The sequence below is a fragment of the Hemitrygon akajei genome, chromosome 3 (genome assembly GCF_048418815.1).
Source record: "Hemitrygon akajei chromosome 3, sHemAka1.3, whole genome shotgun sequence".
NCBI classification, from domain to species: domain Eukaryota; kingdom Metazoa; phylum Chordata; class Chondrichthyes; order Myliobatiformes; family Dasyatidae; genus Hemitrygon; species Hemitrygon akajei.
This window is the reverse complement of record NC_133126.1, coordinates 168,408,296-168,428,637: the sequence shown is the minus strand read 5'-3', so window position 1 is coordinate 168,428,637 and position 20,342 is coordinate 168,408,296. Positions and strand designations below refer to the sequence as shown.

At 40.1% G+C, this 20,342-nt stretch overlaps 2 protein-coding genes across 5 annotated transcripts in view; one reads left to right on the top strand and one right to left on the bottom strand.

The window, feature by feature from the left end:
• The window catches only part of abcc5 (ATP-binding cassette, sub-family C (CFTR/MRP), member 5), a 123,110-nt gene extending 108,361 nt beyond the window's left edge, over positions 1–14,749 (bottom strand). The window contains exons 1-3 of one of the 2 annotated variants that reach the window (XR_012098393.1): positions 14,383–14,749; positions 6,761–6,923; positions 913–1,073 (exon numbers count right to left, since the gene is read on the bottom strand). Coding sequence is in view for 1 of the 2 variants with exons in the window: in XM_073041261.1 (XP_072897362.1) it covers positions 913–1,073; positions 6,761–6,871 (272 nt within the window). In the remaining variant the exon portion in view is untranslated. The remainder of the gene's footprint in view (positions 1–912; positions 1,074–6,760; positions 6,924–14,382) is intronic. The other variant, XM_073041261.1, reaches the window with a different exon arrangement.
• Positions 14,750–19,732: 4,983 nt separating this feature from the next.
• The window catches only part of ttc14 (tetratricopeptide repeat domain 14), a 44,078-nt gene continuing 43,468 nt past the window's right edge, over positions 19,733–20,342 (top strand). For 2 of the 3 annotated variants that reach the window (XM_073041258.1, XM_073041260.1), the window contains exon 1: positions 19,733–19,998. In XM_073041258.1, coding sequence (XP_072897359.1) covers positions 19,853–19,998 — 146 coding nt within the window. In that variant the 5' untranslated portion in view covers positions 19,733–19,852. The remainder of the gene's footprint in view (positions 19,999–20,342) is intronic. The other variant, XM_073041259.1, reaches the window with a different exon arrangement.

Here is a 20,342-nt window from a genome sequence, read left to right as displayed (position 1 = left end):
CCCGAGTAAGACTACAATGACCGTGAAGTCTTGTGTGGGCAGTTGTTTGCGCATACGTGTACGTGCCGATTTTTTCCCTCCAAATTGATTTTGGTTTGCTGCCTTCCCGAGTTTGATAAGTGAAACTACACTGTACCTACAATATTTCTACTTTATATAGGGTGTAAATTTATCATATCATTCCTGCTTTTACTATATGTTAGTGTTATTTTAGGTTTTATGTGTTATTTGCTTTGATTTGGTAGGTTATTTTTTTGGGTCTGGGAACGTTCAAAAATTTTCCCCATATAAATTAATGGTAGTTGCTTCTTCGCTTTACAACATTTTGGATTACAAACAGTTTCATAGGAATGCTCCATCTTTGGATTGTGGGGGAAACCTATAGTTACCTAGAGATAAAAAAAAAATTCTTTTTGATTATCTGTTCTTTCCCACCAAAAAATCCAACTTTTTCCAAATCAATACTTTAAATTCCCCATTTTCCTCTCAAAATTCATTATACTATATTTATCTGTCCTTACCTTCCTGAAGAATTTCACAGTTCTAATATGCAAATCTTTTTGTATTATCTACTTATAATTAATAATAACACATTAATCCATTATCTATTTGGAAAAGTATTTGTTGTTTCAGATTCATACATTCTGTAACCTTGTGTCTCTATCTGGAATCCTGATGGTTTTGTATCTGGCTTAATCTACCCTCCCATACATGAGCCTGGGCTCATGTTCTCATTTCATTTAAATTCCAACTAATATCAAATTTTACAGCAGAACCTCTGTTCCAAATCCAAGCCTTAAAACAAAAGTGGATCATGAAGTTGTAAAGCAAAGAAGCACATATCTTTAACAGGAGATTGCTTTATAGTGGAGCAAAAATATTTCTAAACTTGTACTAAAAAAAGGCACTCACTTGGTAGAGCTACGAAAGGGCTTGAACAGGTGTAAACTTTGGTGATACTTCCCCTTCTGTTTTTCTTCATCCAAGATTTGTACACAGGAATGTGCTGAAACATCCAGCGACAGGCCTTCTACACGACCTGCTGTTTCCAAAGCATTTTCACACAACTCTCTCTTCCATAATAAGATTGGGGGGGGGGGGGGGGGGAGCGGTGGAAAACAAAAGAAAATAAATAAAGCAGTTGAATAGTTGGAAACCCAAAGATACTATCATTGGCCCTGATCTCAAACTCCATTGCCTCACCACAGATTCCAACTCTCTCTTGCTACTTTCTCATCCTGAACCATAATGTTCAGCTTTCCATTTCACCACACAGCCTCAGATCACATATTCTCTCCATCATCAAGATTACTTTTGTCAACATTGCCTGTCCTCCAACTGTGCCTGAAAAATACAGCCATGACATTAATTGAAATGGCCAGCTATAACATTCCATGCTTGGCCTCCTACCTTTGCCACTCAAAAAAATTATAGCTCTCTCAAAGATGTACCATTCATGATTTACACTGTCATCATTAACTATCACTTTTTAAGCCTATGGATCAATATTGCCTGGTGGCTAGCAACACATTAAAAAATTCTCCACTACTATTCTGATCTTGAATGGTATTTCTGAATCAGAGTATTTCTTCAGTATTTGCTTCTCTCCATATCCTACAGATTACCAAGTCCTCTGCATTCATCAAAACGTAAACTTTCCATATCCCCAATTACCATCTTCCTTCATTTGGCACCTGTGTATGCCCTCAATCTGAAATTCCATCCTAAAAAGTATTCTAACACTGCAGCTGCCCTTCACTTAAGGTGTCCCTTAAAACTTCATTCTCCTTTGTCATGTTCTAATCTCTACTTATCTCCACATCAATTTTCCTCGAAAAACATTCATTTCAAGTACCTTGGAATTTCTAATGCAAATAACTTCTACCATCAAAATAGTTATCACATGATTTTGCTTAAATTTTTGTTAATGAGAAGGAAAATTCACAACAAGACAGCTTAACTTGATGCAGAAATATACCTGAAATGTCACTTTGAAAAGCCACATCAAAACCAGACGAAATGTCCTGTTGGAACCACAAAGGCTGCATTCCTCAAATTGCAGCCCAATAATGCAACTTATATTCTGCCTTAAAATCCTACCGCATGATGTGAAATACAAATATATCTGTACAGATATACCTAATGAATGTCTTACATTCGAACCAGATAAAAAGAATGTGGTTAGATGCCTCCAGGAATTTGGATCTAAGGACTCAATTTGGTTCAGAATGCTGATGTTGCTTGTTTCTATTGTTTGCATGATTTGTTTTCTTTTTTGCCCTGTTTTTCTGTGGGCACTGGGGGTTGGCCTTTTTTTAAAAATTTGGTTTTTTCGGGTTCCTTGCTTTGTGACTGCCTGTTAAGCAAACAAATCTCAAAATTATATAATTTATACATTTGTTTATAATAAATACACTTTGAATCCTTGAAGTACAAGATCATTGTGTGAATCAATCACTACTCCATTCTAAAATACTTTCAATCTAAATTAACAAATTTGTTAGGAAGGGAAAAAAACACAAACCAATATTTTTGAAAATCAGAAATACACAATATCCTTAATTAAAGACAAGGTTCTAAGAAAGATCAGATATAAGAAGTTACGATCACTCATCAATGCCATTGCCTCAGTCTTAATCAGAATCAAAAATACTACTAGTATTAAATGAGGCAGAAAAGAGAACATCAGCAGCAGGATTAAATAAGTGGTGTAAAAAGTTTTCTTTTATCCATTCAATTAATGACAGAAAAAGGGGGAAGTACATGAAGAAAAAAACTGGAGTATCAACATGGAACGCTGGAGTTGAGAAGAATGGGGGAGAGGATCACATTGAAGCCTACTGAATATTGAAGCATCTAGATATATATGGGGAGGATACTTTCATTAGAGAGAGAAAATCTAGGACCAGAGGGCACAGCCTCAGAATAAAAGAGTGTCCCTTTAAAACAGAGATGAGGAGGAATTTCTTCAGCCAGACGGTGGTGAAATTGTTGAATTAATTGCCAAAGACAGCTGTATTTAAAACTGAGGTTGATCGGTTCTTGATTAGTAAGAGCATCAAAGGTTACAGGGAGAAGGTAGGGGAAAGGGTTGAATGGAAATATTTATCAGCCACAATTGAATAGAGGAACGGACCTGGGGGGCCAAATGGCCCAATTCTACTCCCTTGTTTTATGGTCTTTATTTATGATGTAAAACCTGGCAATTGCTTGACAAGCATCTGGAACAAATCCCCTACCTTTGGCACAAATTGTGAGATACAGGGACTTTTTGAAGAGTCGATTTGATTGGTGCTGCTTTGCCTTGGTTGCTCTCCCAGTTTTTCTTATATATTGATGTACATGTCCAATACAACAAAATGGCATGCAGGACCATTTCAGAGGACAGCTAAGAGTCACTGGTGCCACAATGCCATTGATCCAGAACCAGTTACAGATCAGAACACACAAAGACAGTAAATTTCCTGCAAAAGTGGGAAAGCTATTGGAGAGGATTCTTAGAGACAGGATCTACAAATTTTTGGGGAAACATAGTCTGATTAGGGATAGTCAGCATGGCTTTGTGATGGGAAGGTCATGCTTCATAAGCCTGACTGAATTCTTTGAAGTTACAAAATAAATTGATGAAGGTAGAACAACGGATGTGCTATATATGGATTTTAGTAAGGCATTTGACAAGGTTACCCAGAGTAGGCTCAATCAAGAAGTCAGGAGGCATGGCAGCCAAGGAAACTTGACTGAGTGGATTCAAAAATGGCTTGCCCACAAAAGCAGGTGATAGTAGATGGAACAGATTCTGCCTGGAGACTGGTGACCAATGATGTTCCTCAGCGATCTGTTCTGGGACTCCTGCTCTTTGTCAATTTTAATAAATGACTTTTGGACAAGGAAGAAGAATGGGTTAGAAAGTTTGCAGACAACATGAAGATTGGTGGTATTGTGGATAGTACAGGTTGTCTTAAGTTACAAGACATTGATGGGATGCAGAGCTGGGCTGAGAAGTGGCAAATGGAATTCAATCTGGAAAAGTGTGAAGCGATAAACTCTGGAGGGTTGATTTTGAAGGCAGAATTCAGGATTAAGGCCTGTATCACTCTGAACTGCTCCTTGCCATGCACCTATCCAAATGCCCTTTGATTGTTGTTATTGGGGGCATAACATAAGGTGTATGGAGGAAAGTATAGAGGGGATGTCAGAAGAAGAATATCACAGCTAGTTTTGTTTTAAATGGGGCAAGAAGTGGGTGCATGGAATGTGCTGCTACAGGTGGTGATGGAGGCAGATACACGAGATGAATTTAAGAGGCTTAGGCATGCACATGGATGAAAGAATGGAGGGCTCTATGGGGAGGGGTTTGTGTTAGACTAGGTTAAACATTGGCCCAACATCGTGGGTCAAAGGGCCTGCACAGTTCTATGTTCTGGCTGCAACACATAATCTGGAGTAATACTTCAAAGTCACAAAGCCATATTGTATGTACCATGTTTAGATAAAGATGGTAACCCAGCCCTTATCCACCCCAGCTAAAAAGATAAATTGAGCCCTATGGAATTTTTCCCCAAAGAACAGGAGATTTCCATAAAATGATGAATACATTTCCATTTCCAGGTAACCCACAACCTTTGTGCAAAATCTTCTCCTGTTTCACTGCTCCCCTCCCCACCTGCCTAATGCATTACACCTTGGTTCTCCTATCTATTTTTGCAACATGGCCCATCATCCCTCACTTAACTTGTTCCAATTATGACCTTCCTTACAACAAGAGTCCTGCATAAACGGAAACACAAGAGACTACTTACCACCTTACAGCTTCTGTCTCTACTTCCACCCAGCTCCATCTGGTGCCTTCTTTCACTTCATCTGTCTCTACCTATCACCCACCAGCCATTTTCTCCCAACTATATCCCTCTCAACTCCGTCCACCCAATTTCTCACTCTTCACCTGATTCCACCTATCACCTGCCATTCCCTACCTTACATTCCATCACACCTCTTATACGACTATCTTCCTCCTACACACTTATTCCTGATTCAGGGTTGCTACGCAAATCGCTGACTCTCCCTTTGCCTCCACAGAGGCTGCTTGACCTGCTGAGTTTCTCCAGCTATTTGTTTTTTGCTCTGGATTGCAGCAAGTATAATTGCCTGAGCCTTCCAAAAATGTTTATCGTTTGAGACTTTTCAGTAGGCAAGTGAAGTGACAAATGAAGATGTCAGCCTTGACTTAACAACAACAATCATATCTCAGGATATGAGTACATATCCTAAATGACAATCGTGTGAAAACTCCAAAGCCATTGCTTTTCTCTATATTCATCTGACACACTGGAGAATAAACTCAAGGCTTTTTAAAAATTCTATCAGTGGCCATCTTTTTGGCTACTATACAGATGTAGTTATCCCAGCAGATGTGATGGGAAAATTAAATTTCCAAAAGTATATTTTTGTTAAATCAATATATGCATTCAAGTACAAACTGAAGAATGTTATTTGGCATAGCACATTCTCAAAAAAACAATGTTATTCTCAACACATGATATTTAGCAGGTACTGCATTAAATAGCATGGCAGCATGAATAAAAATTTCGTTAAAGGACCTAAGTATTTTTAGACTGCTGCTTCGTCCCAGAGATCAGTAGAGAATCACAGCTCCTATTTGTTGGTGTTAGGCTCAGCTGGTAGCTGATATTAAAACCATACATAACCATGGTGTATATTTTTGAATTATCCCATGACCAGATAAGCAAATACAATATCCTAATTAGTAGACTGGGCAAACAGAGACTACAGGAAAAAACAAATGCAAATTCATACATTATATGATTAAAATATAGCACTGAATGTTAGTATGAACAACCAATGTGTAAGAGCTCAGTTATGCAGATTCTTAAAAGGGCACTGATGATGTGAGAGATACAAAATAATTGAGTTTCTAGAAGATAGTGGACAGAATATCAAGTCCACAGTAGGTATATTAATATCTGAAAAGATATGAATACAAGATGATAAAAATATTTTTCAGATTATAACAATAATGATAGCCAACTTTTTAGAGAAGGGGAAATGGGGGTGATGGAAAAATAAATGATACAGATCATAACAGAAAAGATTAAGTCTGGTGTAAGAATTCAAAATGAAGAAAATTTCAAGAGAAATAAGGATAAACTATATCAGCATGTTGATTACATTGCAAGAACATGGTTAAATATTTTATCCTCCTGAAAAAATAACGGGCTGTTCAAGGGTTGTAAATGCTGCAATAAAAAGAATAACAGATACCGAATTAATTGATTCAGAAGTAAACCATGCATGAAAAGAATGTAGTTCAAACATACAGGGAAAGTGGTAACATAGATATTCCAATGCCAAATAAAGATATGATAGGCTAAACTGTGAAAATTGAATTATTTTATTAAAATAAACATTTAACTTCACTTTTGCACAGAGAATTGAAGCAACTTTGATTAATTAAAACATAAAAATCATTAAAATTTCAATTTGTTATCACAAACTGGGGAGAACAAGGAACTTTATACAACAAAACAGAGCTAGATCCATTTTAGAAAAAGAATACAAGAGAAAAGAAAAATTAAGAATCATGCCAGCAGAATTATGAATTGCAGCATAATTACTTGCACAAATCTGTTGGCCAATTTTGTGGTACACTCACTATGTAGCAAGATAACCCAGTTCATCCAGGAAAAAAAATATAAACCACAGTATTTAAACCTCTTCATTAGATAAAACATACAAGTCTAACCTGTATTTTGCCTCGCTCATTATGGTTCTCCAACTGCAGGGATTTTCTATTCACCGTTTTACATCCAGGCTTGGAAGTTACATATTCTATTCTGGCATCAACATCCTTCATGTTTGCATCTTTAGGAAACCACACCAAGGCACATTGATGTTTTCTGCACTTTCTAAAAAAAATTCAAAAAACACAAATAAAATAGACAATAGTCAAGGAAACAGATTACACTATGTTTGAAAATAAAAATCTAAAATGCCTTCAAGAACTCAACAGTACAAATAGCTTACACTGATGTCAATCAACATTTTGTTTCCAAGTACAAGCACCTAAAAGTCTAAGAATTTCTCACATAAAATCCGAGTGGAAAAAATCAAAATTGATATTCACTCCTATTCCAACAAACTGAACAACCAATACAGTTTTACCATTGATTCAATGCAGTTTTAAGCAATAAACCAACTTGCAATTTAAAATTTTAATTGCACTGTCAAGTTCTACCACTAAGCTGTGTGCGATTGGAAGCTGTGGTTTATATTTTGATGGTGTGTTTTTGGACTGATTGAGCAATCTGGCTTTCTCTGAGGGAGTTCAGTGAAGTTTGGAGTAGAGTATGTGGCCTAGAAGCTTGGAGCAAGTCCATGATCGACTCCATTGCTTCTCTTCGACTGAGGAGTCAAGCAAGGTTGAAGCCAAAGAGGACAAGAGCACAGGACAGGCAGGTATTTGGTGCCGTGTGCCTGCATTGGACCAGACTTCCTCTCCCCTTCACTAGCTGCTGTCAGAGGAAAGTGCAGGAAACTTGAATTCCACATTGCAAGGATTGATCAGGCTGTGGACTCATTTTGAGGGACCTTGAGGTTCATGTGGCATGTGTTTCCAGATTCTAGTTACTTTTGTTTTTGCTGCTTTTGAGCTGTTTCATCAAGGCGATCAATACAAACTAGGGCGCTTTGGCGAAGAGTGGCTCTGTGGCCTGCAGTGGCTTGGCAGCACAGCGCTGAACTGAACTAAGCTACATTGAATACTACTGGACTCCTGGTTTGATGTTTGACATTTTAAGTGTTGTTTGCTCACTTTTTGCTGTTTGCACAACTTGTTCTTTTTTTGCATGTTGGGCGTTTGATGTTTTCTTAAAGAGGCTCCATGGTATGTCTTTGTTTCATGCTGCCTGGGGGAGGATGAATCTCAGAGTTGTATTCTGTATACAAGCTTTGATAGTAAATATATAAACCCTATTTCCAGAAAAGTTGGGATATTTTCCAAAATGCAATAAAAACAAAAATCTGTGACATGTTAATTCATGTGAACCTTTATTTAATTGACAAAAGTACAAAGAAAAGATTTTCAATAGTTTTACTGACCAACTTAATTGTACTTTGTAAATATACACAAATTTAGAATTTGATGACTGCAACACACTCAACAAAAGTTGGGACAGAGTTAAAAATAAGATTGAAAAGTACACAGAATATTCAAGTAACACCAGTTTGGAAGACTCCACATTAAGCAGGCTAATTGGTAGCAGGTGAGGTATCATGACTGGGTATAAAAGTAGCGTCCATCAAAGGCTCAGTCTTTGCAAGCAAGGATGGGTCGTGGCTCACCCCTTTGTGCCAAAATTCGTGAGGGAATTGTTAGTCAGTTCAAAAGGAACATTTCCCAATGCAAGATTGCAGAGAATTTAGGTCTTTCAACATCTATAGTACATAATATTGTGAAAAGATTCAGAGAATTCAGAGACATCTCAGTGTGTAAAGGGGAATGTCGGAAACCACTGTCGAATGCGCGTGATCTTCAAGCCCTCAGGCGGTACTGCCTAAGAAACCGTCATGCTACTGTGACAATTATAGCCACCTGGGCTCGGGAGTACTTCGGAAAACCATTGTCACTTAGCACAGTCCGTCGCTGCATCCAGAAATGGAACTTGAAACTGTATTACGCAAGGAGGAAGCCATACATCAACTCTATGCAGAAATGCTGGCCAGTTCTCTGGGCCCGAGCTCATCTCAGATGGACCGAAAGACTGTGGAATCATGTGCTGTGGTCAGATGAGTCCACATTTCAGCTAGTTTTCGGAAAAAATGGGCGTCAAGTTCTCTGTGCCAAAGATGAAAACGACTGTCCTGATTGTTATCAGTGAAAGGTGCAAAAGCCAGCATCTGTGATGGTACGGGAGTGCATCAGTGCCCACGGCATGGGTGAGTTGCATGTATGTGAAGGTACCATTGACTCTGAGGCGTATATTAGGATTTTAGAGAGACATATGTTGCCATCAAGGCAACGTCTCTTCCCGGGACGTCCATGCTTATTTCAGCAGGCCAATGCCGGACCACATTCTGCTCGGGCTACAACAGCGTGGCTTTGTAGACACAGAGTGCGTGTGCTTGACTGGCCTGCTGCCAGTCCAGATCCATCTCCTATTGAAAATGTATGGCACATCATGAAGAGGAGAATCAGACAACGGAGACCACGGACTGTTGAGCAGCTGAAGTCTTATATCAAGCAAGAATGGACAAAATTTCCAATTGCAAATCTACTACAATTAGTATCCTCAGTTCCAAAATGATTAAAACGTGTTATTAAAAGGAAAGGTGATGTAACACAATGGTAAACATGCCTCTGTCCCAACTATTGTTGAGTGTGTTGCAGCCATCAAATTCTAAATTTGTGTATATTTACAAAATACAATTAAGTTGGTCAGTAAAACTATTGAAAATCTTTTCTTTGTACTTTTGTCAGTTAAATAAAGGTTCACGTGAATTAACATATCACAGATTTTTGTTTTTATTGCATTTTGGAAAATATCCCAACTTTTCTGGAAATGGGGTTTGTACTTCAAATCTTTGAGAATGACATAAATTGCTAAATTATACTTAGACCATTACCAATATTTTTTCTATACATCAGAATCAGGTTTAATATCACTGGCATATGTCATGAAATATGTTATACACATTACAAAATTAAATAACTAATTAGTGTAAAAACTAGAGCAAAAGAAGTAAAAAACAAAATTGTGAGATAGTGTAACACACACTAAATGCTGGAGGAACTCAGCAGGCCAGGCAGCATCTATGGAAAAGGGTACAGTCGACGTTTTGGACCGAGATCCTTCTCAATCCCACTGAAAGGTCTCTGCCCGAAACATCAACTGTACTCTTTTCCATAGCTGCTGCCTGGCCTGCTGAGTTCCTCCAGCATTTTGTGTGTGTTGCTTGGATTTCCAGGTTCTGCAGATTTTCTCGTTTGTGAGATAATGTACTTGGGTTCATTGACCATTCAGAAATCTGATGGCAGTGGGGAAGCTGTTTCTATAACATTGAGTGTGTGTCTTCAGATTCCTGTACCTCCTCCTGGAGAGTAGCAATGAAAAGAGGGCATATTGTGGGTGATGGGAGCCCTTAATGATGGATGCAACCTTTTTGAGGCATCACCTTTTGAAGATGTCCTCGATGCTGGGGAGGCTAGTGCCCATGATGGAGCTGGCTGAGTTTACAACTTTTTACAGCTTATTCCAATTCTATGCAGTGGTCCCTTCATACCAGAGGGTAATGTGACCAGTTAAAGGTGCTCTCCTCGGTACATCTGTCGAAATTTGCAAGAGCCTTTGGTGACAAATTCTTAAACTTCTAATGAAATATAGTTGCTGTTGTGCCTTATTTGTTATTGCATCAATATATTGGGCCCAGTATAGATCTTCAGAGATGTTGCCATCTAGGAACTTAGAATCTGCTCATCCTTTCTACTGTTGACCCTCAATGGGGACTGGGGTGTATGTTTGCTCGACTTCCACGTCCTGAATTTCTTCATCTTACTGACTTAGAGTGCAAGGTTGTTTTGACACCACTCAAACAGCTGATCTATCCGACTCCTGTATCCTTCCTCATCACCACCTGAAATACTGCCAACAGTAGTTGTGTCATCGGAAAATTTATAGATGCTGTTTCCGAGCTGTGCCTAGCCACACAGTCACAGGTGTAGGGCAGTTAACTAGGCACGCATCCTTGAAGTGCACTAGTGATTGTCAAAGAGCAGATGTTATTTCCAATCTGCAATAACTGTTGTCTCCCAATGACGAAGTCCAGGATCCCTTTTCTAGAGGGAGTTACAAAGGCCCAGATTTCGGATCCTGTTGATTAGTACTGAGTGCATGATTGTGTTGAACCTACTCAATCTGTGACTTTAAATCCAGTACTATATCCTACGAATGCAGCCTTCACTAAAGCAGAACTGGAGACATACGCATCACTTAAAAAAATTAAAAATTAGATAATGCTACTCACATAAGCTGCTCCTGATTACATTGTATTTCAGGGAATTGAAGATAACTAAAAATCTCAAAATGTTGCCAAGAAAAACTACCAAAGCTACTTCACAGAGGATATCAAGAAGCACCTCTTTGTTCCAATAAACATTAACAATGCTTCCAGTTTGTCCAAAATGAAATTATAAAGTAACAATAGAAAGTGCTGGGAATTCTCAGAGGGTCAGGCAGCAATTGGGAGGAATAGTTAATATTTTACTAGTTAATAGTTAATACTTTGGAATGAATATCTGTAATCTGTCAAGTAGGATGCCATGTACAATCCTGATTTGATGGAGATGGATGTGTGAAGCACGGAGGAACAACTGGTGAAATTTTTGAAATGCCTGTTTCGCTGCCGCTGCTACTGTGCGATCGGAAAAATCTCTGGGAGGAAGGCCCTGAATCCTCGGCTTTGCCTGTTGCTTGGCAGCTGGTGCCAGGGTTGAAGCGCTCGGCAGAGATGGTGCTTGGTGTCGGGCTGGTCGGAGGCTCGAAGTTTTCGGATGGACTCGGAGCTGGCTCTGGTCGGGGTTCCCAGAGTGCTGTATTGGCAAGTTGCGGCGCTGGAGGTTCATGGCAGAAAGAGTTTTTCTTCCTTCTACTGTCTGCGTGAGATGATGGGCTATTGGGACTTTGAGACTTTCTTTTAAACAGTGCCATGGACTGCTCTTTATCAAATTACGGTATTGCTTTGCATTGTTGAAACTATGTGTTATAATTATGTGGTCTTTGTCAGTCTTTTATCAATTATGGTATTGTCTGCACTGTTGAAACTATATGTAACTGTGTGGTTTTGTGTAGGTCTTGTAGCTTCAGTTCTGACTGATGGGTTTGTAGTTCCTTTCCAGGGAACATGCCAAGACGGTAGCGCGATATCGATACGCAGCAGCCTCTCTGGATTCCGCTCTGAATTGGGGATTAACAAACGTTATGTGGTTTTTCTTGTGTGGTCTGTTTTGTGCTTTTTCGTGATATCATTCCGGAGAACGTTGTCTCTTTTTTTAACTTCACTGTATTTGTGGTTTATAAATGACAATAAACTGAATCTGAATCTGATATGTCAGGCTAAAGACTTCTCACGAGAACCAGTAGTTATAAGTCAGACATATTTTAACTGGCAGACACAAGGAATGCTGAAATCTGGAGCAACAAGCTATCTACTGTGGGAAATTCAACAGGTCAAACATCATCTGTAGGGAGAAATGAACTGTTAACACTCAAGGTCTAAACCTTGCAATAGTACCAAGAATGGAGGAGAAAGATAGCCAGCATAAAGAAGAGAGGGGAGTGATGACTCAGGGTCAGTAGGAGATTGTGGACAAGAAGCGTTGAAGGATGAAAGCAGATGGAGACAGGGTCACTTGAAATTTAATAATTTACTACCCATACAAGGTGCTATGTCTCTCATTCATGTTGGGGCTCAATCTGACTGTAGAGAAGGCCAAGGACAGAAAGGTAGGATGAGAATGGAAAAGGAAGTTGAAATTGTATGCAACCAGGAGGTCAGGATTGGAGGTCAAGATAGAGTGAAGGTGCTCTGCAAATTGGTTGCTTAGTCTGTGGTTGATCTCGCTGATGTGGGGGAGGCCACCTCCGGAGCACAGATCACAGCAGATGAAACTAAAGGAGGTGCACATGAATCTCTGCTTGGAAGGACTGTTTAGGTCCCTGAATGATGGTGAGGGAGGGGACAGAGATGTGCAGCAGCTCTCATAGTAGTAGGGGAGAATGCCAAAGGTCGAGGACAGGGAGGGGATGGATGAGCAGACTTGGGAACCACAGAGGGAATGGTCTCTGCAGACAGTAGAAAGGGAAGAGAGGGGAAGGTGTGCCACCTTGTTGCAGCATGATGTGCAAGATATGGAGGCTCATAGGGTGAAAGGCAAGAAAAAGGGGAATTCTCTCTCATTCTGAGGAAAAGGCAGGGTGACAGGAAGTCTGAGAGAGATCTCCACTGGTCACAGCAGACGGGAAGCCTCGCCATTAGAGCAGATACATCAGATATGGGGAAGCTAGAAAAGAGGATGGCAGTCCCACAAGATACAGGTTGGAGAAAGATGTAGTTTAGGTAGCTAAGCTGCAGAGAATGGCAAGGGCTGGAAAGACCATTGGGAATATCTATGATTGAGTGGTGTCCAAGAAAGACTTAATGATTCAAGTTGTGACGACTCAAGCTGAAAAGTGGCAAAGTACATTAGTCACAGCTGATCGCTCTGGAGGAGGTATAAACAGGAGACAGACAAGATTAAAATAAACAATTCCAGAACTGTGAGGTACAAAACATTGTGATCACTGGAAATACAAAAAGAGAATGTTGCATTAGTGGAGGAAGAAAACCCAAGCTAATTTTACAGGATTATATTTCATTAGAACTGACTCTTTCTCACACAAATCGGAAAGGTCAGTTAACTGAAATGTTTGAATTTTGAGGGTTTTACCATTCCTCACCAGAAGACAAAATGTTTTAAACTTACATTGGACTTTATCCGAACAGCAAAATAGATTAAAGTCACTTTTGCGATCCAAGTCAATCAATTGCAGGCAGATTACAGGTGGTCTACAAATCAACTTGCCTGATCAAGATAGCTCTGAAAGAAATCATCAAATTCGCATTTGGTTTCTCCAAGGTTCAGAAAACATTATTGAGTACTCACACATTAGATTTCAACTGTGAATTCAATAATTACACAAAACCAACTTTTCTGGGCTGTATAACTGATGACAGACCATCAACCTGATTTGCTAACTTTTTCTCCTCTTTCCTCAGATGACCTGAATATTTGCAACATTCTACTTCATTTAAAATTTCCAGCACCACAATTTTTGTAGGTCACATTTCTAGAATTGTTTTATTGTCATAGATACAACAGAGAAATATAGATACAGCGACCTACTACGATCACACAATCAACCACCATTTATGTTATTTACAGACTTTTACCACTACCATCCCCACCCCGTTCCATATATTAAAAGGTATACTCCAGACAAATCGGATACAATTAACAAGTTTTCCCCATGTTCGCTGAACAGGCACAAATACCATCTGTGTCATTGAGTTTATCTTAGTCTCCATCTCTAAGACATTCCAGTAGTTATAACCCCCATCCCATCACCTTGCTGCAACTTAAGATGTTTTATTTTCAAACTTTTCCAAGTTGACAATCATGGATCGAAAATGCTGTTTTACTCTCTCTACAGACACTGCATGCCGTGTGTTCCCACCATCTGCCGCTTTTTATGTCGGATTTCCAACATCTGCAGCCTTTCATTTTGCAAATTCAACGGTGTAATGTAAACGGACAGAAAGAGCTCGCATTACCAGCAGCGTCTGACTTAGCCTGGTTGCCTTTCGAGGTCAACGCGCCCTTCTCCCGCAATTTCAGGTCACTCCGATTTCACTCGCCACATAACTTGAATCTCCAGGTCCCTTGTTTGCATTTGGGTTTAAGACCGCATATTCTCAGACAGCAAGTTCCCGAAATCGTGTCAAGGTTCTTTAACCTAATGTTAGATCCCTTCGGGCGTTTCTGATTCAGCGGCAGGGTGGATAACGGCTCCGAATCATTAAAAAAAATAGTTCCTTTAACAATGATATTACTGGGAAAATAGACCCTTCATCAATTCCTCTCCCTGTTTCTTTCACTGACAATGACGTCGCTCCCTTGTACGAAATTCCGCAGCAGGCGGGGGAGAATAAAAAGACCCAACCCTGCCTGTGCGTCAATCGGACCGCAGTTCGCCCCCTGCATGTCGGAAATTGTAGTGCTTCTGGAAATGTCGACCGAGCGAAACGTGTGCGGCCCTGCTTTAAAAAAACTTCATATCCCGACAGTCATTGCGCTCGGACAAATTGCCTCGGGAAGGGAGCTCGCCTCTCCCACCCCGGAACAAGCACGAGGCAGATTATGTGGAGGCGCGCGACTGCAGTAAAAAGCCGCAACTGCACAGAAACGTGCTGACACAAGATAAACGGGGCAATAACCAAGCTACTCGAATGTCGTGGTTTCTCGTGCCCCACGCAGAAGATTCTTCAAGAAGTGTTAAACTTTAATGTGCAAATCAAAGCTGAGACAGTCATCCCACCGATCCTTGTACATCGCATTTTTTATAGCAATCTCCTGGTTTAGTTGTATTAGCATATCCAATCGTTGGTCTACAGTTGCGTATCACTAGTACATCAGCCACTATTGGTTCTACCCATTAACTTAATTCTAATCTACATCTCTTAGCTACCTCTCATTAACACACCATTATCTTCTTATTTGGCTACATTCTTAAGTCACTGATGTGTTCAATAGTACAGAGCCAATACAGAGATTTCATTCTATTAAATTGGATACATGCATAGCAAATAGCAAACACAAAGCTGACTACATAGTTTTGGTTACACAGCAAACACTGCAACTTTTATACTCCAATAAACCCAAAATACAGCGTTTTCTCGGGAATCTTAAATTCTGAAAAACGCCGGGGTAGTTAAGAAAATCTGTGTATTGAATAGATGTGACCTTGCAACAGAATTGTCAGATTCCTATAGCTGAAAAGCTGGTGACAAGTAGAGATGAGGTCCGCTTCTCGGGCACTCAGCTGATGAAAGAAAACCGCGAATATCCTCTGTAAATCCATAGCCAGACAGATTGGCAATTAAAAATACCCACAAAAATCCTCAAATTAGGTTCAAAACGTTGAAAGGTCGTAATATATGGAGCCATACATCTAAAAATAATAGTTTATTTTGCTACTATGACACTGCAATTTACATTGGGATCAATAAACCATCTAAACACAAAGTACACTGCAGATGATTCAACGGATGCTGCCCGACCTGCTGAGTTCATCCAGCTTTTGTACGTGTTGAATAAACCATCTAATGTGGCCAAGTGCAATGGAAATCTTGCAACAGTATCATAGGCAAATAGCATCATATGAACAGCATCCATAAGGAAAACATAAATTATACACATTTTTAAGGAAAAAAAAAGAAAACATACTTTAGTGCAAAGGAGTCAGTGTTGGAGAATTGTAGTGGTGATTCCGGTTTTGCCAGTTCATCCTAGAACCAAATGGTTAAAAAGAGAAGAAACTGTCCTTGAACCTCAGCGTGGGACTTCAGGCTGATAGTAGCTGACCTGATGGTGGAACTCTTTAGTGATGGATGTTACCTTCTTGAGGTTACCAATGCGATGTGATGTAAGCTGCAGTCCACTGCTTTGCAGCTTCTTACATTCCTGCACATTCAGATTGATGTACCAGACCATGATGCAACCAGACAGGATACTTTCAACAAGGTCTATTAGCTCATACAGTGACAGTCAGAACCTGCTTAATTTCCTGAGAAAGTAAAGGTGCCAACATACTCACATCCATGCGCCAGGCCCAGGAATTTAAAGCTGCTGACTCTCTTCCCTCTGGTAAGTTTCACATCAAAGTTCAGAGTAAATTTATTATAAACATCACAAAAGACAACCCTGAGATTCATTTTCATGTGGACATAGTCAATAAATCCAATAACCATAGTGAAATCAATGAAAGACTGCACTCAATAGGGCAGACAAGCAGTGTGTTAAAGACATCAAACCGTGCAAATACCCCCCAAAAGAAGAAAATAATAATAAACAGATAAGCAATAAATATCGAGAACATGAGATGAAGAGTCCTTGAAAGTGAGAGCCCATAGTTTGTGGGAACTGTTTAGTGATGGGCAAATGGAGTGAAGTTATCCCCTTTTGGTTCAAGAGCCCGATGGTTGAGGAGTAGTAACTGTTCCTGAACCTGGTAGTGTGAGTCCTGAAGCTCTTGTACTTCTTGAAGGCAGCAACGAGAAGCGAGCATGACCTGGGTGGTGGGGGTCCCTGATAATGAATGCTGCTTTCCTATAAGAGCGTTTCACATAGATGTTCTCAATGTTGAGGAGGGCTTTACCATGATGGGCTGGGCCATATTCACTACTTTTTATGAGATTTTCCATTCAAGGACATTGGTATTTCCATATCAGGCTGTGATACAGCCATTCAATACTCTCCACCACACATCTGTAGAAGTTTGTTAAAGTTTTAGATGTCATGCCAAATCTTTGCAAACTTCTTAGGAAGTAGAGGTGCTCCCATGCTTTCTTTGTAATTGCACTTATGTGCTGAACCAGGACATGTCCACTGAAATGATAACACCAAGGAAGTTAAAGTTGCTGACCCTCTCCACCTCTGAATCCCCAATGAGGACTGGCTCATGGACCTCTGGGTTCCTTGCCCTGAAGTCGATAATCAGCTCCTTGGTCTGGCTGACATTGTTATTCTGGCACCACTCAGCCAAATTTTCAGTCCTCCTCCTACATGCTGATCCATCACCACCTTTTACATAATGAGGAATGATGTGCAGAATTAAAAGGGCTAAAACCTAACTGACTTATTGGCAGCCTGACAAGTGCTGTGAGAATAATGTATGAAGAAAGAAGTGTTTGTTGCATGAGAAAGCTTCTCTGTCTACCCTCATCAAAGTATGTATGTGATAACAATTGTATATCAGCAGCCCAGACCATACTCGGGGGCTCACTAGGATTGCAGATTTTCCCAGGCTCTGTGAGTGGGAACTCTGTAGTTCAACTGAGTGACACAGCTTGCTGATAAATAGTATGTAATTTTAAGTAAACTGTGTTTGACAGTTATTCCCTGGGTCTGAACTTAAAGGCATCCGGTTGAGAGGCAGATCGAAATAACAGTCATCTATCATTGGAGTTGAAGAATGGAAAGAACAGCTTAATCAGCCCCTCAGACTGGCTAAATGTTTCTTCTGCATCATTGCTGAAATAAAAAGGGTGGAGAAAATAGGAAAGGGTACCTATCATAGAGCAGGCCATTCCACATTCTCACCAACCTGGATGAAAAATTTGCCTCTTAGGTCCCCTATAATAAATCTTTCCCTTCTCACCTTAAATCTATGTCTTCCAATAGTCCAGAAAATAGTCCTCTATGTGACCTAATTTGTAAGAAGTAACAGTTTTTTAAAAAAAGGCTTAAGTGTCAGTTTGGTGGAGAGCATAGTACTTTCCCCTAACTGTTCCCTTACTAGCTGGATAATAAAAAATATTTCAGTTAACAGTCAGTTTACACAATTTATGTTTACACACGGCATGTTAACAAGAGAGTGCCATGGAATTAAAAGAAGGGAGATATAGTAACACAAATAGAAAATTGTTATACAAGTCTGAAGTCCTACAATATCAGTTTCAACCTTCCACCATTTGTTTCTTGAACCAACTGGCAGAACACTAATCACTATGGTTCAGCAACATCATGACAGCACCAGTCATTTTTGCACTAAAACTGATTCTGTATTTTTATGTTCTAATCATATTTTTCATGTAAAAATTGTATATTTATGTGTCCCTTGTGAACAGTGCTTATATGACACCATGTGACTATGTTACTGCAAGTGAGACTTTCATTGCATCTGTGCATACATGTACTTGTGCATATGACAATAAACTTGATTTTAACTTTGTTTCAGAGGATATTAAAGGATTTGGAATTCCCCCAAAATCAGTAAGACGATCACTGCTTTCTTATTGCAGATTAATTATTTGTACCTGGATGAATAGAAAATGATTTCTAAATCTTCGAAGAACATAAACATAGTGCAACACATACTTAAAATGCTGGAGGAACTCAACAGGGCAGGCAGCATCTATTCTCTCTCATCCCATTTCCCCCACCCATCGACCTTCCCCTCTCACCTGAACTCAACTACTACCTGCCAGCTTGTGTATCTCCTCTCCCCCTACCTTTTCATTCTAGCTTCTGCTGTCTTCTTTTCCAGTCCAGATGAAGGGCCCCAGATCAAAACATTGACTGTCCATTTCCCTCTGTAAATGCCATCTGACAACGCTGAGTTCCTGATTATATGTGTGTTGCTCAGGAATTCCAGCATCTGCAGAATTTCTTGTATAGAGGCACGATGAACTGTGAAGAGGATAGTATGAAGATATACAGACATGCTGGCAGAATAGAGGCATCATTAAGTCCTATGCTGAGAAATCTCAAGTGTTAGAAAAGATGAGAGCATCAATTGACAGCACTTATCTGAAGGGGACACACAAACAGAGAAATCTGGATTGCATATGTTTGAAGTTTATTGAAAGTGGAAGGATAGGTTTTAATCTCATGCTCTTCTCCCCATCTATCTCATTTTCTTTTCACTTATCATTGGATTTTCCACACATTTTTCTTCCTTGGTATCATTTTTTTTCAGCACCATTCCCCATCCCTCTCATTTTTTTCATCATCACTTTCTTAAATCTTACCATAACACTTTTCTTCTGTTCCTATCCCCACTCTCTATCCACCTTGTTGCCCTTTTCTCTTCCTTTAATCCTTTCCTGCGTTCTGACTTCCATCTTCATCTTTGACCCCCGCCCATCTTTCCCTCCACTGCGTCTCCTCCATGCTCCTCACCATACCTTTCTCTCTTTTCCCCCCGTTTTATATGCTGTCACTTACAGAAGTAAAACAAAGGCATGGATGGAATATTCTACTGAAAATACTCGGCAAGCCACACAGTAGGTTTACACGAAGTTTGAGGCGAGCTCTGGGGTATCAGACAAGTCCCAAGCCAGAGAGCGCGCATGCGCAGTCGGCGCCGCCCGTCGGAGAGTGCGCATGCGCAGTCGGCGCCGCCCGTCGGAGAGTGCGCACTCGCACCGAGCGGGAGCGGCCGACCGGGCCTTCGCCACCTTGTCCGCACTGGGGCTTCCCGAGGCAGGATGCCGAGGAGTTTGGCTAGCGGGACTTAAATTGATGCTGAATATGAACAAGGATCTCATGCGCCAGTCAGTGGGTTATCACGGGCCCACGCTGTTGTCCCTTTTGAAAAGTGAGCAATATGAAAACCCAGACATTCAAAGCGTTTCGGCCGAGTTCTTGAAAACAGCGCTGCATCACAGGTAAACGGTTTCCGTTTAACTGGGCTTCAGCATCAACACGGTTTCTTTCTCCAGCAACACCGGAGTCCCATGTAAAAAAAAAAGTGTCACTTATTAAATTATCGAATTTAAACGATTGCAAACAGGCCAATTTCTTGGTTGAATGCCTGTTTGTTTTCTCTAAACTTACGTTTATGGAGTCAGGGTCACTGCGTTTTGACTGATTTTCTAGTTCCTTTTTGCACGTCCATATGTTGTTGCAGAGTTAATAAAAGTAATGCTTATGTACTAAATATTTTAACAAAAAGTAACATTGCACTAATCAGGTCAGTACGTACTGAGTACGTGGTTTGGCAATCGTGTTG